Raw genomic sequence first — 14,887 nt, forward strand, 5'->3', positions numbered from 1 at the left:
ACGCTACAATTTCCTTGTGCTAAGAAATTATTGCTCAGAAAATGTATTTGGGTACACCTTTAGTATTCTGGAATGCAGCACAAAGATACATCATGGTTCTCATCTTTCAGATACCCAAACCTTTTAGTTAAAGACTTTCAAAGCATGTCACACACCTTTTCTTTTGATATGATGTATTTATATTTACATGGTACATTTTTAAAGCAATAGCTACAATGATCATACATATTAGAAACAATAAAAAAAGAAGTTAAGAACTAAAATATACATCATACACTTGTATATATATTCTTTACACAGAGGTAAAAAGGCTTATAAAAATCAATACAACAGAGTTTTAAACTTTTAGTATACAGATACATAATAGAAGGTTTGCTTCAGGCACTTAAATTTGTTAATGTGAGCAAGAGCTTGGGGGGGGGGATGTTCCGAACTGGGGGGAAAGAAACAGCTTTTGGTTAATGGATTGTTACCACAGATACAAAAATAAAATCTGAATAATTTCTCAGATGATTAATGTCAGTACTGAAAAACCAACAGAGGAAAAACACTACACACTGTTCAGCTGCAGTGTGGAGATCAATGGGGAATATTTACAGGGGGGAAACCCCCCTCCCAGCCTCCCATTTCTATCCTTGTGCCAATTTCGCTGCACTAACGAAAACAAAAACACCCCCCCCAACAACTCACATGGAGGGGGAGAGAGGGAGAGGGAGAACAAACATGGAACAACTGAATCAGGATTAAAACAAAACCAGAGAAAAGAGGGAATTTACAGAAGAGGACATACATCGAGGCTTGGAGCATGTCTGCTTTAGCAAAATAAATAGGGGCACTTGAACTGAGAGGCTTGACAACCTGTAAGATCTCTTCTTTAGTGTTGTGCTTTTGTTGGGGGGGGGGGAGACCTTACAGAAATTCAGAATAGCGAAACAACTTGCAAAACCAAAATACTGTCCCCATCACTTTATTATTTTATTTTGAGGCTAGCATGATGTTTGCTAGTCACCATTTACAGCGATTTGTCATTTGCTATTAGGCACAAAATATTTATTCCTTCCACGAGTTTACAAAATAAAAATTAGAAAAAAAAAGAAAATGAAAAGCTTCCCTTGCCATTTAGCAGTCCATTTACATTTACAAACGTAAAACCTAACCAATGCAAAAACATTGAAGCCTACGTTATATATGTTACAGACAAATCCCAAATCTTGAATACCAAAATATGAACTAGAGAGATCACACAGCCAATCTACACATTATATAGAATTCTAGACTGTATCACTGCAGGTTGCAGATTTTTTCTTTTTTACCTGCTTAATAAGCCTAATAGACTAGCACATCAGAAAAATAGGCATGTTTAATCTCTCTGGTCTGCTAGCTTGTTACAAGCAAAGAGTCTTTTGTTGTTGTTTTTAATATGGGGGAAATTAAATGTGACTCCCTAACTTTAGTGGTACAGTCCAGAATTCTTCTGCCTTGGTTCTTTATATATATATATATATATATATATATATATATATATATATATTTGCTTTCGTAGATTTTCACGGGTACAGGAATGCAGGTTTTGGTGTCCTCGGGTGTCTTCCCGTGTAAAAGTTGGGGTGTCTAGGCGACGTTTCGACGAGGTCTCACTCGTCATCTTCAGGCTGGTGCTTTCGGCTTCTTGTTACTGGAACAGAGCGGGATCTCAATGTTTGAGTTCCTATAAATACTGTAGAGGGGGTGTGGTGTCTAGCCTCCAATGTTCTGGGCAGAGAGGAAGTTCCCAGGCTAGTGTGCCTTTTCTTCTTTTGTTCCTTAATTACTTGAGAGATACCTTGAGTGATTTCTTGAGTGATATCCTGAGTACCACTTAGGTGGGTCATTAGGTGTGGATTAGTTGCTAAATCCACACCTAATGACCCACCTAAGTGGTACTCAGGATATCACTCAAGAAATCACTCAAGGTATCTCTCAAGTAATTAAGGAACAAAAGAAGAAAAGGCACACTAGCCTGGGAACTTCCTCTCTGCCCAGAACATTGGAGGCTAGACACCACACCCCCTCTACAGTATTTATAGGAACTCAAACATTGAGATCCCGCTCTGTTCCAGTAACAAGAAGCCGAAAGCACCAGCCTGAAGATGACGAGTGAGACCTCGTCGAAACGTCGCCTAGACACCCCAACTTTTACACGGGAAGACACCCGAGGACACCAAAACCTGCATTCCTGTACCCGTGAAAATCTACGAAAGCATATATATATATATATATATATATATATATATATATATATATGATGATGATGATGATGATGTCTGAGGCCATCTTTCCATTACCTTTGAGAAATGGAAGTTACTGCAATATGCTCTTTTCTGTATGGAAAGGTAATGTGGGAAGTCCCAAGCCAGCTGGGAAGAGCCCATGCTGCATCTCCTCCCAGAAACGAAGGTAATTATTGGCATGGGGAGGAGCTCCAACACAAATTCCCACCCCCCCCCCACCCCGGGACTGGGAGCTTATGGCTGTGCCTTTGTGGTGAGTGGGAAAAGGGCTGTGCTCCAGTCGTCTTCTTTGCTGCAAAGGCAAGGAGGAGCCCGCAGAAGTCCCTAGGAATGTTCAAGTTTCAACACAGACCCCCCCCTCCACCCCAAAGGTCTCCCCGCTTGGTTTCTGAAACTGCTCCTGAAGATCCCCTGAGTTTCACAACAGTGGCTTGTCTGGTGGAAAGAGGGGTGCAGGGTCTGTGTTTGCAAACAGGCCTCAAATGATTGCTTTGCCAAATGGCCCTGGATCCTGGCCCATGAGTTTCTGGGTTGGCCCAATGGGTGCCGCCATGTGTCCAGGAGTTTAAAAACCAAACAGAAAAGCTCGTAATCAAATCATTAGGTCAGTGCCTGAGTGTAAGCAGATCTGCTCAAGCTCCGGGTTTCAGCCATAACATATGCCACACACACCCATTGCATATGTGACAAAAAGCTGTGGTGACTCCTTGTGGCACGTTTTCACAAGGAGAGTGGCAAGCATGTCGCTATTTGCATCTATTTGGCAATAAAATAAAATAAAACTCAGTTCCTCTTCCTTTAAGACTCATGTCAATGTGCAAGAAGGAGGGAGGGGGGGGTAAGGGCAAGCACTCACCGGCACTTGGCTGCGGAAAAAAGATTATGGCAGAAACAGCAGCTCCAGTTCTCACAAGCCGGTGCCTATAGCTGCCTCAGATTACTCAGATTGTACTATGCTATATTATAGCTAAACTGCTCTACATTATTCCTTTGAATAAAAAAAAATGGCCATTCCATGTCATATATTAGAAAAATATTATTATTTCCCCAGATAATTACAAGCCTTGTACACAAGACATGGCTTCGAAGAAGAAAATCAAACCCACACAAAGTCAAAAGCATCGTGTCACCCTACTGTACGCATTTCACAACCAAGAAAGAAGCAGCCTGTTAGAAGGTACAGATCCTGCAAAGAACACACACGTTTTACGCACCACCAAGTACTACGGAAATCAACTGCCTTTCCGTGTTGGGGCACCCACGGATTTCCGCAGGGCCTGCCTCTAACTTAGGACAGGGCTGGGGGGAAATGCTTCAATGCTCCTAGTGTTTGGTATGAAGGCACCAAGGTGACCAGGTGCCTGGGATTGACCCAGCTCTGGCCTAAGGGATGTCCGCCCTGGGTTCTCTGCAGATCCCAAATATGCTGGTTCAGTGCATTTGGAAGCAGAAAGAGGCACGACCCTCTGTTGACCCCAGGCGGATCCTGTAGTCTGCACAGCAGACAGAACTGGGGGGGTCAGATCAGGACACACCATGGAAAACCCTGGTAACAACACAGCACATCTCCCCCCCCCTCGGTACTTTCTGCTTCCTATCTGCGCATTAAATCCACCAGGAATTATTCGTGCCCACACTGCAAGCGCGCCTACTTTGCAGATCCAAAGGCTTGGGGGATGGAAGAGAATTGCTGCCCAGGTGGGGGGGAATCCTTTATCGGTCAATTTCACCAATGAACTTGGGGGGGAAAAGTGGAAGAAAGAGACCCTGCAATGCGCAGCAACGTTAAAGCTTTCTTGAAACTGACATACACACATTTCTCTACAGCTAGCTTAGAAAATCCCAGTGAAACTGATTAGCTCAGAAAGTTTTATTAGGCTTCTCCAGACTGGTGGGGGTGTGATGTTTGTCAATTTCACTTTCCCCCCCTTCAGATTCCTGTAGGCCTTCTGAGGAAAACTGAATAATGAAAAAGAGAAGCCATGCCCTTACCTGTGCCCAGGTGATTGTCAAATGCTGTGATGATAGGATGCCTGTTGTGGTGCTGGATCCACACCTGACAGTCTCAGATGCAGGGAGTGGTGTTTTTCCCTCTGTCCAAAAAGCTTTCCCCTCATGGGAAGTGGTCCCGGGAGAAGTTTCAAAACACCCTCGCCTGGTCCAAAAGGCCTCCAAGGAAGAGAGGCAGGCAAAGCACAAATGAAAACACTTCGCACAGACCAGCTCCTGCCCTGTATTCCCAGGTTGGTTTGGAAACGCTGGAAAAACACAGGGCCCCAGATCCATTCCCCAAATGCTCCTGGATTCTAGAGAGAGCAGAATTGTCACCCATCCTTAGTACACAAGACTGTAGACATGGTTAAAATAAAAATAAAAAAGACAACTATGTTCCCTCATATGTTTCAAGGTACACCACAAGCACGTGAGTGTACCTGCTAATTTAGTAACTTGTGAAATTCCCCCTTTGTTTCAAATAGAAACACTGTAGGATAGAGGAGTATTTCCACTGTGAAGAATATCAACACTAAAGCTATAATTTCCAATGTTATTTGGAGGAGAAAGCCTAAGGTGGTGGTGTGGGGGGAGGGGAGAAGAGAGAAGACACTTAAGGGTTTCCCTTTCACGTGTAAAATTGGTCTGAGACACAAGTTCTCAGATTCACAAATGTTATACAGGTGATACTAAGGCTCATTTCCCACATTTTGCTTGAATACTTGGTGATCAGAGAAATCATTCAAAGCAACTGTCAAAAGAACGGATGGACTCAAAATTCTCACAATAAAGATTGTCAGCGATACTGTGTCATGGTACACATTTGTTATTAGCACAATTTCTATACACACACACATTCTCTCTCACACACACACACTTACTGGCTGCAAGTTGAACACAATTTAAAGTGGGATTTCATTATACCTTATTTCCACATGTGTCAATAGGTTGCTAAATACAGATACAGCCGTAATAAGTTCTGAAAGTCCACCACACTCAACCATTCAACTGAGGGGAAGGGAAGAGGGGAGGTATAAACATGTACAAGACATTCTTGCTTGATTACAGATCAATAATACAAAAGTCTTTTATGCTGCACATCAGTCTGTTAGAACTCAGTGAGCAATCAATGCATAGCAGCCGAGTGGGAAGGGGAGAGAAAGAAAGGGGGAGGAGAAGGAGGGATGAGCCCACTGGTTTCTGAACTCTTGTCAGTCTCCTTGGGCTGTGTGACGACGTACGTAAAAATTGAGAACGCTCTGGACCAAGATGCTCCTTAGCTAAAAGGGGAAAGCTTCGAGTGTTGTCATCCAGCTGCTTTGTGTTTCCCACCACAACACCTGCACATGACCCCACAGTGATAGCAAGCCCGAAGGGGCAGGTAACAGCACATACAGGGGGCAAGGAAAGACAAGGCGATAAGGGCCAACCACCGGAGGCAAAACTTGTCATCACTGGTATCGCAAGAGCAAGGGTCTGTATAGTCTCCTTCTGGGTCAGACATACAGTGATAGAGCATGCTGTCCGCACACCACATACAGCTGACTTGGCGGATGCAACTCTTTATTCTGTCCGGAGCATCCTGGCATTGACCCCTCCTGTTCTCCTCATGGTTGAACATGTCCCTGCAGTAGACGCACCTCGACCGCTCCCCATCCTCCTTTCGCCGCCGCGATTTGCACCTGCCAGGCTGAGTCTTAACCACAGCGCCCTTGATGTCTTCGCACAGATCGAAGTCAGAGTTGCCCACGTAAGGGTAATTGTAATCGTGTTTGGAGGCCTCGGTTTTGGCAAAGCGCACATACGAGTCCCCATCGTCCGGATCAATGTACTTCTCCCGCATGGGGGTGTGGCGGTAGTCCTCATAACCCGTCACCCAGATCTTTTCTCGTGGGTTAATCCGAACAATCTCCTCGTCATCGTCCGGGAAGCTGACTTGCCGATAGGATCGTGGGATGGACTGTTGGAGAAGCATTTCAAAAAGAACATCTCAAAAGCTGGCAACATGACACATGACACACTCAAGAAGTTTAGATAATAAATATATTTTCTGTTATTCTATCATCTAATCTCTCTAGACAGATACACACGTTTATACAAATAACAGCACGTTACAAGCAAGGCAGACTTCGTTTTAAATTTCTCACTGCTCCAAACACCAAAAGGTATTTGAAGTGGATGAGGAGCGCTTTCATTCATTTCAAAGGCCAGAAACAGTAATTCTAAAAATCCCATTATCCATGTTATTGTGGTACATATAGCTGGAAGTGGATCAAAAGCATTTCACAGATATAACCCGCACGATATCCCAACTGTACTCAGTGAGGAACAGCAAAATGACCCAGGCTACCAGCAATGGCTGCAGTAGTTGGAGAAAGGGCCACTGCAATTGAAATTCTTGCCTGCTGTTAGAATCATAGAATCATAGAGTTGGAAGAGACCACAAGGGCCATCGAGTCCAACCCCCTGCCAAGCAGGAAACACCATCAGAGCACTCCTGACATATGGTTGTCAAGCCTCTGCTTAAAGACCTCCAAAGAAGGAGACTCCACCACACTCCTTGGCAGCAAATTCCACTGTCGAACAGCTCTTACTGTCAGGAAGTTCTTCCTAATGTTTAGGTGGAATCTTCTTTCTTGTAGTTTGGATCCATTGCTCCGTGTCCGCTTCTCTGGAGCAGCAGAAAACAACCTTTCTCCCTCCTCTATGTGACATCTTTTATATATTAGAACATGGCTATCATATCACCCCTTAACCTCCTCTTCTCCAGGCTAAACATGCCCAGCTCCCTTAGCCGTTCCTCATAGGGCATCGTTTCCAGGCCTTTGACCATTTTGGTTGCCCTCCTCTGGACACGTTCCAGTTTGTCAGTGTCCTTCTTGAACTGTGGTGGGCTGTAAGTCTCTCTCTCTATGATTTTTATTGGTTTTGCATATAATCACATTACGTAACATCGTACACTCTTATTTATCTCTTCGGATCAACTGAGCGTTACACGACTTCCCTCTCTCCCGTCTGATGGTTTACAAAATTAAACTTTGCATTTCGCTTTGTTTCCTATCCTTGTTATACCATTACCTAAAATATTATATTACTCAGCCTGAATAGGTAGCAATTTCATCTTACAGATCTTCAGATAACCCTGCTGATGATGTTAATTGCTTACAGTTGTCTTTCAAATATACCGTATTTTTCGATCTATAACACGCATCTGACCATAACACGCACATAGTTTTTAGAGGAGGAAAACAAGAAAAAAAAATTCTGAATGAAACGGTGGATGTATCATTTTTGTGCTTCATGCTGTGGCCACAGACATGTGATCTGACGGTGAGTTTGCGGTAGCCCAATGCAAAAATCCTGAGAATCCATGTGGATCTGTGCTTTGTAACCACGTTTTTGCACCACTACAGCCCCAGGCAACAGTGGGTGCGTGATTTTTTTGGTACAGGCTGTAGCCATGGACATGCTATGTGATCTGATGGTGAATTTGGGGTGACCCAGTGCAAAGATCCTGTGGATCCGTGCTTTGTCACCACGTTTTAAATGGGGAGGGAAAGAAAAACACAGAAGGGACAAGGAGCACGAGAGGGGTGTGCGGAAAAGCAGCTGGCTAAGAATGCAGGGGGGGGACACAGGTGGCGCTGTGGGTTAAAGCCTCAGCACCTAGGACTTGCCGATCGAAAGGTCGGCGGTTCGAATCCCTGCGGCGGGGTGCGCTCCCGCTGCTCGGTCCCAGCGCCTGCCAACCTAGCAGTTCGAAAGCACCTCCGGGTGCAAGTAGATAAATAGGGACCGCTTACCAGCGGGAAGGTAAACGGCGTTTCCGTGTGCGGCTCTGGCTCGCCAGAGCAGCGATGTCACGCTGGCCACGTGACCCGGAAGTGTCTCCGGACAGCGCTGGCCCCCGGCCTCTTAAGTGAGATGGGCGCACAACCCCAGAGTCTGTCAAGACTGGCCCGTACGGGCAGGGGTACCTTTACCTTTACCTTTAAGAATGCAGGGGAGGGGTTTAATGGGGGGGAGGAAAGGAAGGCAAAAGTCCCCCCCCCAAGCCAGCCCTCCCCCCCCCTCTCCCCTACCTGCATGTTTTTCGGCTGCCTGAGAGTCCCTAGAGCACAGAGAGGAGGAGGTGGTGGGCTGGAGCCTGCACGCAGTGTGACTAGGAAAGAATTAGAAGGAAGGACTCGATCCTTTCCTTAACCCTCTGCTTGCCAGGAGGGCAGGGGATTCCCTGCTCTTTGTTGAGTTTGAGCAAACGCAGCAACAGAAACAGAAGCGGGTGGGCAGTAAGACCCTGAGGCAGAATGCAGGAAAGCAGCAGCTTCCGCCTTCCCTCCGCCCGCCCACCCGACCTCATTTTTGCCTGATTTTTGCCCCTGCACTCCGGCGAGTCAGCTCCAGGGACCACACATTCGCTCAATAACACGCACAGACATTTCCCCTTACTTTATAGGAGAAAAAAATCTGCGTGTTATAGAGCGAAAATTACGGTAATATAAATTTGTTCCAGTCCTTTTAGAATGCTTCGTCTCGCTGGTTCCAGATTTTCCTGTCAGTTTCGCCAGCTCTGCAAAGTCCATCAGCTTCACCTGCCACTCTTCCTTTGTTGGCAATTCCTGCTGTTTCCATCTTTGGGCTAACAAAATTCTTGCCGCAGTTGTTGCATTTAAGAACAATTTTTTTATCTTGTCTCGGTATCTCTCTACCCACAATAACCAATAAAAAGGCTTCTGGTTTTCTTAACAAAGGTGTTTTTAAACAGTTTCTTTAACTCATTATATATCATTTTCCAGAAAACTTTTACCTCTTTACATATCCACCACATATGGTAAAAAGTACCGTATTTTTCGCTCTATAACACGCACCCGACCATAACATGCATGTAGTTTTTAGAGAAGGAAAATCCGTAGGCATGCCACCCGTAGGCATTTCCTCCATAACACGCACAGACATTTCCCCTTACTTTCTAGGAGGAAAAAAGTGAGTGTTATGGTGCAAAAAATACGGTAACTTCCTTTTCCTTACATTTCCAACATTCATTTTTTGTTCTATACATTTGGGCTACTTTAACTGGTGTTAAATACCACCTATACATCATTTTCATAACATTTTCTTTAAGCGCATTACATGCTGTAAACTTAATACCTGTATATTACGTATATACTTTATATTATGTCCAATATCTTTAGCCCAATGTATCATTACCAATTTTACCTCCTCATCTTTAGTATGCCATGCCAATAATAATTTATACATTTTTGACAATATTTTTGTCTTATCATTCAATTAATCTATCTCAAATCTTGATCTTGTTGTTTCAAAACCATTTTTTTAATCCTCTTTAAGCACTTCATTTATCTGACGATAATGCAACCGATCCCTCAATGATTCTTTTATTTCCTCAAACGTTTTTAATTCCTACTGGTTTCCTTCCTCCATCACTACATCTCCGTAGGTGGCCCATTTTCCTTCCATATTAAATTTTTTAACCGCAATCGCTTCCAATGGCAAGAGCCACCATGGAGTTTTACGTTCTAATAGAGTTTTATATGCATTCCACACCTCATAAATTGACTTTCTTATAATGTGGTTCAGGAATCCTTTATGTATTTTTACCGTCTCATCCCATAGATATGTGTGTCATCCAAATCTGTTATTAAATCCTTCCAGATCTAACAGGTCTGTGTCAGCTGTAGGTATCGTGCAGCTAGGCTCATGCTGACATTTCAATTTATCTCAGAAACAGGCCAGAAGAACAGCATTGGTGGAGCAGCTAGCTTTTACGTGCAAGGCCTCTCCTGAAATGCTAAATCACAGGGATTCATCTCTGTCTTTCTAGGCAACTGGCATATACCAACCTGGCAAGAGATGTCTTGCACTGCTTTCTGAAGGTCGGCCAAATAGTCCTTGGAAGACTATGGCAAGCAAGCCTTCTTATCAAGAGAACCCCCTCCCCAGCTCCAACTCCCACTAGAGATGCATCCACAGAGAATTATTTGAAGTGTATGGACTCTGGTGTGCCCGTGAGTGGCAGGGGCAAGACGGCAATAGCAAAACACTGAAAACAGGCTTACCTGTTCTAGATGATACTGGTCAGGGTTAAACTGGTCGTGCAAATGTCCCCGGGTGCAAATTCTGTGGTGCTCACAGGATGGAGGAGATGCCAGTGTTCGCAAAGGCTGCTCCCTCTTCTGAGAAGAATTAGAGGAGCTGTCTGTAGCATTCTGTTAGTAACATAAATGGGAACAGGGAAGGTAAGTAACACAGCTCCATTTCCATAGACAATCTGAGCTGCAATCCAGATTTCTCCTTAGGCACTGGGGCCTATCCCCCACCCCCAAAAAATCACACTGCTGCCCTATAAACCTCTTTAGAAACACACATGTTTTTCATGAACATCAACATGGTTTGAGAAACGTTGGTCTACAATATATATTTAATCTGCTCACAGAAATGAAGTTGGGCAGTTCCTTGGGTTTTGCCTCCTCCGTTGGACACCACTTTGCTTTACAATAAAAATAACGTGTCTTGCGGCACTTGAAAGACTTCGGAAGTTATTGTGACATAAGCTTTCATGGGCTGGAGTCCACATCATCAGATGCATGCGACGCAGCAGAGACTAACATGGCTACTCTCCCTGCCCCCCTGAAACTGCCTAATCCAACACACACACACACACACACACACACACACACACACACACACACACACAGAGCGCACAAAAAGAGTGGGACAAGTGCCTATTTTTAACCATGTTTTAATCTAAAATACATGTAAGCTGGAGTCTGCCCAACACTTGTGTGCCTCTTAAAAGTGAAATAACGTTAAAAATACACACCCTGATTTGATTCTCTGTACTTATTTTGTACTCCTTGGGTAGACATACTCAACTTCAGCTCTCAGCACTGGCTGGGAAAAATACAGCCGCATCCTCATATAGCTGTGTGACAAGACATGAAGATGCCACACTGACAAAACTGAGCTAACAGATCAACATCAGTTTATTGTCTGCTGCAGCTTATGTGCAAGTGATTTTTTTTATTTATCTCCACATAGGTTCCCTTCAGGTAGATTAGCATCTTTGCCTACACCAGAGCAGTGAAATGGAACACCTGTTGCACCCCCCTTGCACCCCCCCCGTGACTGGTTACAAGGAGCCCAGTATCTATGGAATAGTCCAAAATTATTTTATAAATAAATTTGCTGGCTGTTATCTTCCTTCCTTTCTTCTGAAAAAGGAGAAACTGGAGATCAATAAATGTTATGACACTTTACATAAAGCAAAGACGTATCTTGGAGGAATATTTTGGGAAGTTTTAGTTGCATCAGCTGTTGGGTTCTATTTCAGTGGCAGATTCCAATTAAAGTTAAGAGTAGATGATCATAACTGCAAATAAGTGACCCCATCTGACTTCTTAAAATATCGTTTCTGTCTGCTCTGAGAAGTCTCTGCCTGCAATAACCTTCCTTTCAACTCTTAAGCACAAGCTCATGAATGCGCAGCTGAAGTCGGGAGGAATTTTTAAAAGCTGTAAATAGCAAAGTATGAATGTAAAGCATTTAGATCTGCATGAAATATTTATCACAAAATTTGCACTCAAATACTTCTATTTTAGACAAATAGAATATCTCACCTGTCATCTTATTCATTCTTGCATATAAATCTGGAGGGATGGACATCTGTCCCTGGAAAGTACTGTATTTTTCGCCCTATAGGACGCCCTTTTCCCCCTCCAAAAATGAAAGGGAAATCTGGGTGCGTCCTATGGGTCGAATGCAGGCTTTCGCTGAAGCTTGGAGAGCGAGAGGGGTTGGTGCGCACCGACCCCTCTCGCTCTCCAGGCTTCAGGAAGACATCCGCAGCCTAGGCAGCCCTGCGGGAGTTCCTACGCTGCGGATAGCAGCCTGCTGCCCGGCGCAAAGAGCACCCTGAAGCAGAGCGCCCCTAGCGCCAGGCAGACATCCGCAGCATGTTGGAGCCCTGCGGGAGTTCCCCGCAGGGCTCCCCACGCTGCGGATAGCAGCCTGCCACCCGGCGCGAGGGGCGCCCTAAAACAGAGTGCCCCGCCCGCCGGACAGACATTGGCCAGCCCCACAAGCTCGGGGGACAGCAAGGAGGCGCAGCGCCGCCATCCCGCTGTTCCTCGACCTGGTTCGGTTTCCCCGACCTGGTTTTGGGGGGGGGGAAATAAAGGAATTTTCCTCCCCTTTATTTCCCCCCCCAAAAAACTAGGTGCGTCCTATGGGATGGTGCGTCCCATGGGATGAAAAATATGGTATTTTCTTTCCTCTTTCTGCATGGCTGCTCCCTATCTTGCTTCAAAGCCTTTAACCCCCTATTTTGAATTTTATGACCAATTTGCAATTTGCTCCAACAGTTTATAAAACTATGTGGTGTTGTTGTTGTTGCTGCTGTTTAAAGTTCTGGTCTTTTATAGTTCTAGCAACTAAATGTCCATAACTATATTTAAGAAGTCAAAACTACGACTTCATGATCCCAACCAGTTAAGAATTACTTGTCCACAGGCTTGCTGCCTTGATTCATCATATTCTGCATCATCAAGAACAACCTCTTCTGGCACTGCTAACCGTCAAGCAAGCTAACAGTGGAAAGATAATAACTCTGTATATGCCAATGAAACAGTTAAGCCGGCCACTTTAAACAGCCTATGCCTTCACTTACGATATGAAGAATGGACCTAACTCAGAGAAGAATCCTCTAAATTAATGGGCGTGACTATTAACTAAGGACCATTAATTTCAATGGGTCTACTCTGACTATACCTTAGTTAGATTCTTCTTTCCTCCTTCCTCTCTTTTACAACTGTTGCATTTCCCCCTCTGCATGGCTCTGGCTGACTAATTATCGTATTTTTTGCACCATAACACTCACTTTTCTCCTCCTAGAAAGTAAGGGGAAATGTCTGTGCGTGTTATGGAGCAAATGCCTGCGGGTGGCGGGGGGGGGGGGATCTGCAGTCATGAGCAGAGGATCCATGGTTCCCCTTCCTTCCCTCCTCTGTGGTTACAAAGCATGGATCCACAAGGATTCTCAGGATTTTTGCATTGGGCTACTCCAAACTCACTGTCAGATCACATGTCTGTGGCCAAAGCATGAACCACAAAAATCATATATCCACTATTTCATTTAGAATATTTTTTCTCTTGTTTTCCTCCTCTAAAAACTACATGCATGTTATGGTCTGGTGCGTGTTATAGAGTGAAAAATACGGTACGTTTTTGTTTCAAATGCAATTAGAAGGAAAAGAACTTCAGTAAAAAAACACATTAAGGAAACTGTGCACACTTTTAAAACTCCATGCATATTTCCTAAAAATCAGAATAGATCAGAGCTCAGTATCAAATCTGAATAGGTCTTCTGGAAGCTGTAGAACAGAAGTTTGGCATTTATCTGCCCTGTGGTCTTATAGCAGTTCCCCTGCCCTGAAGATGCTCCATGAAGATACCTGGGTCCAAGTCATCCTTTGGTTGGAACTGCCTTTCCTCCTCTCCCAGCCTGGTTACCAAAGAGATAGGGAAGTCAGGAACAAACTCAGAGGCCAGCTGCAACTCTCCCTTCCCTCTGAATATTCATAGGAGCCTTGCCAATGTCTTGCATTATAGGCTGCAAGGCAATTCTCTAATCCTTTTCACTTTGTTAACAGGAAGTTGTCAATCATCTTGTTGTCAGGCTGCCAGGGCCGACTTTCTCCAACCATGTTTACATGCCAAGCGTGGCCTGCCCAGTGCATCACCTTGAGGGCAGAATGCAGGAACACACAAACATTTCTCAGGACTCTGCTTGTCACTCTGGGAATCCAACAAGATGCACATTTCTGTTTTCAAAAAGCATGCTGTTGAATTAAGACCTCTTCTCCCCACTGCACTCACCATCCCAGTCAAAATCCTGGGTGAGTCAAATGGGTAAGAATGGCACATAAAAGCACAATACACTGTGCAGAATTTTATTTTTACCTCTAATAAGAATCCAGCTCTCAGGAATATCCTGGATCAAACTTTCATGGGTGACATATTGTGATGAACATCTGCAACCATATAGATCTATTGGAAGTGTCAAAATCCTCTCCAAGGATTATGTTGTTATGAGTTCAACGGAAGCTGCAGCTAGAAATTGTTTATTGCATATTTACACTAAAAGTTACACTGCTATATAGACCAGGACAATATATAACAAAAATCTTAAGTTAAATAATGGGGTTAAATTACTATGGGCAGGATTCAACGAATGAACCCTGTCAGCTGAAGCCCTATGCAAGGGCTTCTACTAGTGCAATGGGGCCTTCTCCCCTTCTCTTCCAGTAAGACCTCAAAAACTGGCTCGGTGTGGTGGCTGGGTTTTAAAACCTCTGCAATAATGCATATTGGGACGCCTAGGACTTGCCGATCAGAAGGTCGGTGGTTCGAATCCCCGCGACGGGGTGAGCTCCCGTTGCTCGGTCCCTGCTCCTGTCAACCTAGCAGTTTGAAAGCACGTCAAAGTGCAAGTAGATAAATAGGTACCGCTCCGGCGGGAAGGTAAATGGCGTTTCCGTGTGCTGCTCTGGTTCGCCAGAAGCGGCTTAGTCATGCTGGCCACATGACCCGGAAGCTGTATGCTGGCT

The 14,887-nt window shown here is 44.5% G+C and overlaps 2 protein-coding genes across 5 annotated transcripts in view; one reads left to right on the forward strand and one right to left on the reverse strand.

Annotated features, from left to right (window-relative positions):
• SLC1A4 (solute carrier family 1 member 4) overlaps positions 1-14,887 on the forward strand; it is a 308,345-nt gene that overhangs the window by 173,124 nt on the left and 120,334 nt on the right. The window lies entirely within an intron of this gene.
• SPRED2 (sprouty related EVH1 domain containing 2) overlaps positions 2,283-14,887 on the reverse strand; it is an 82,261-nt gene continuing 69,656 nt past the window's right edge. For all 3 annotated transcript variants that reach the window (XM_083730596.1, XM_083730597.1, XM_083730598.1), the window contains 2 exons: positions 10,340-10,489; positions 2,283-6,222 (listed from right to left, as the gene is read on the reverse strand). In XM_083730596.1, coding sequence (XP_083586722.1) covers positions 5,569-6,222; positions 10,340-10,489 — 804 coding nt within the window. In that variant the 3' untranslated portion in view covers positions 2,283-5,568. The remainder of the gene's footprint in view (positions 6,223-10,339; positions 10,490-14,887) is intronic.

Source organism: Podarcis gaigeae, assembly GCF_964106915.1.
Source record: "Podarcis gaigeae genome assembly, chromosome: 3".
Classification (NCBI taxonomy): domain Eukaryota; kingdom Metazoa; phylum Chordata; class Lepidosauria; order Squamata; family Lacertidae; genus Podarcis; species Podarcis gaigeae.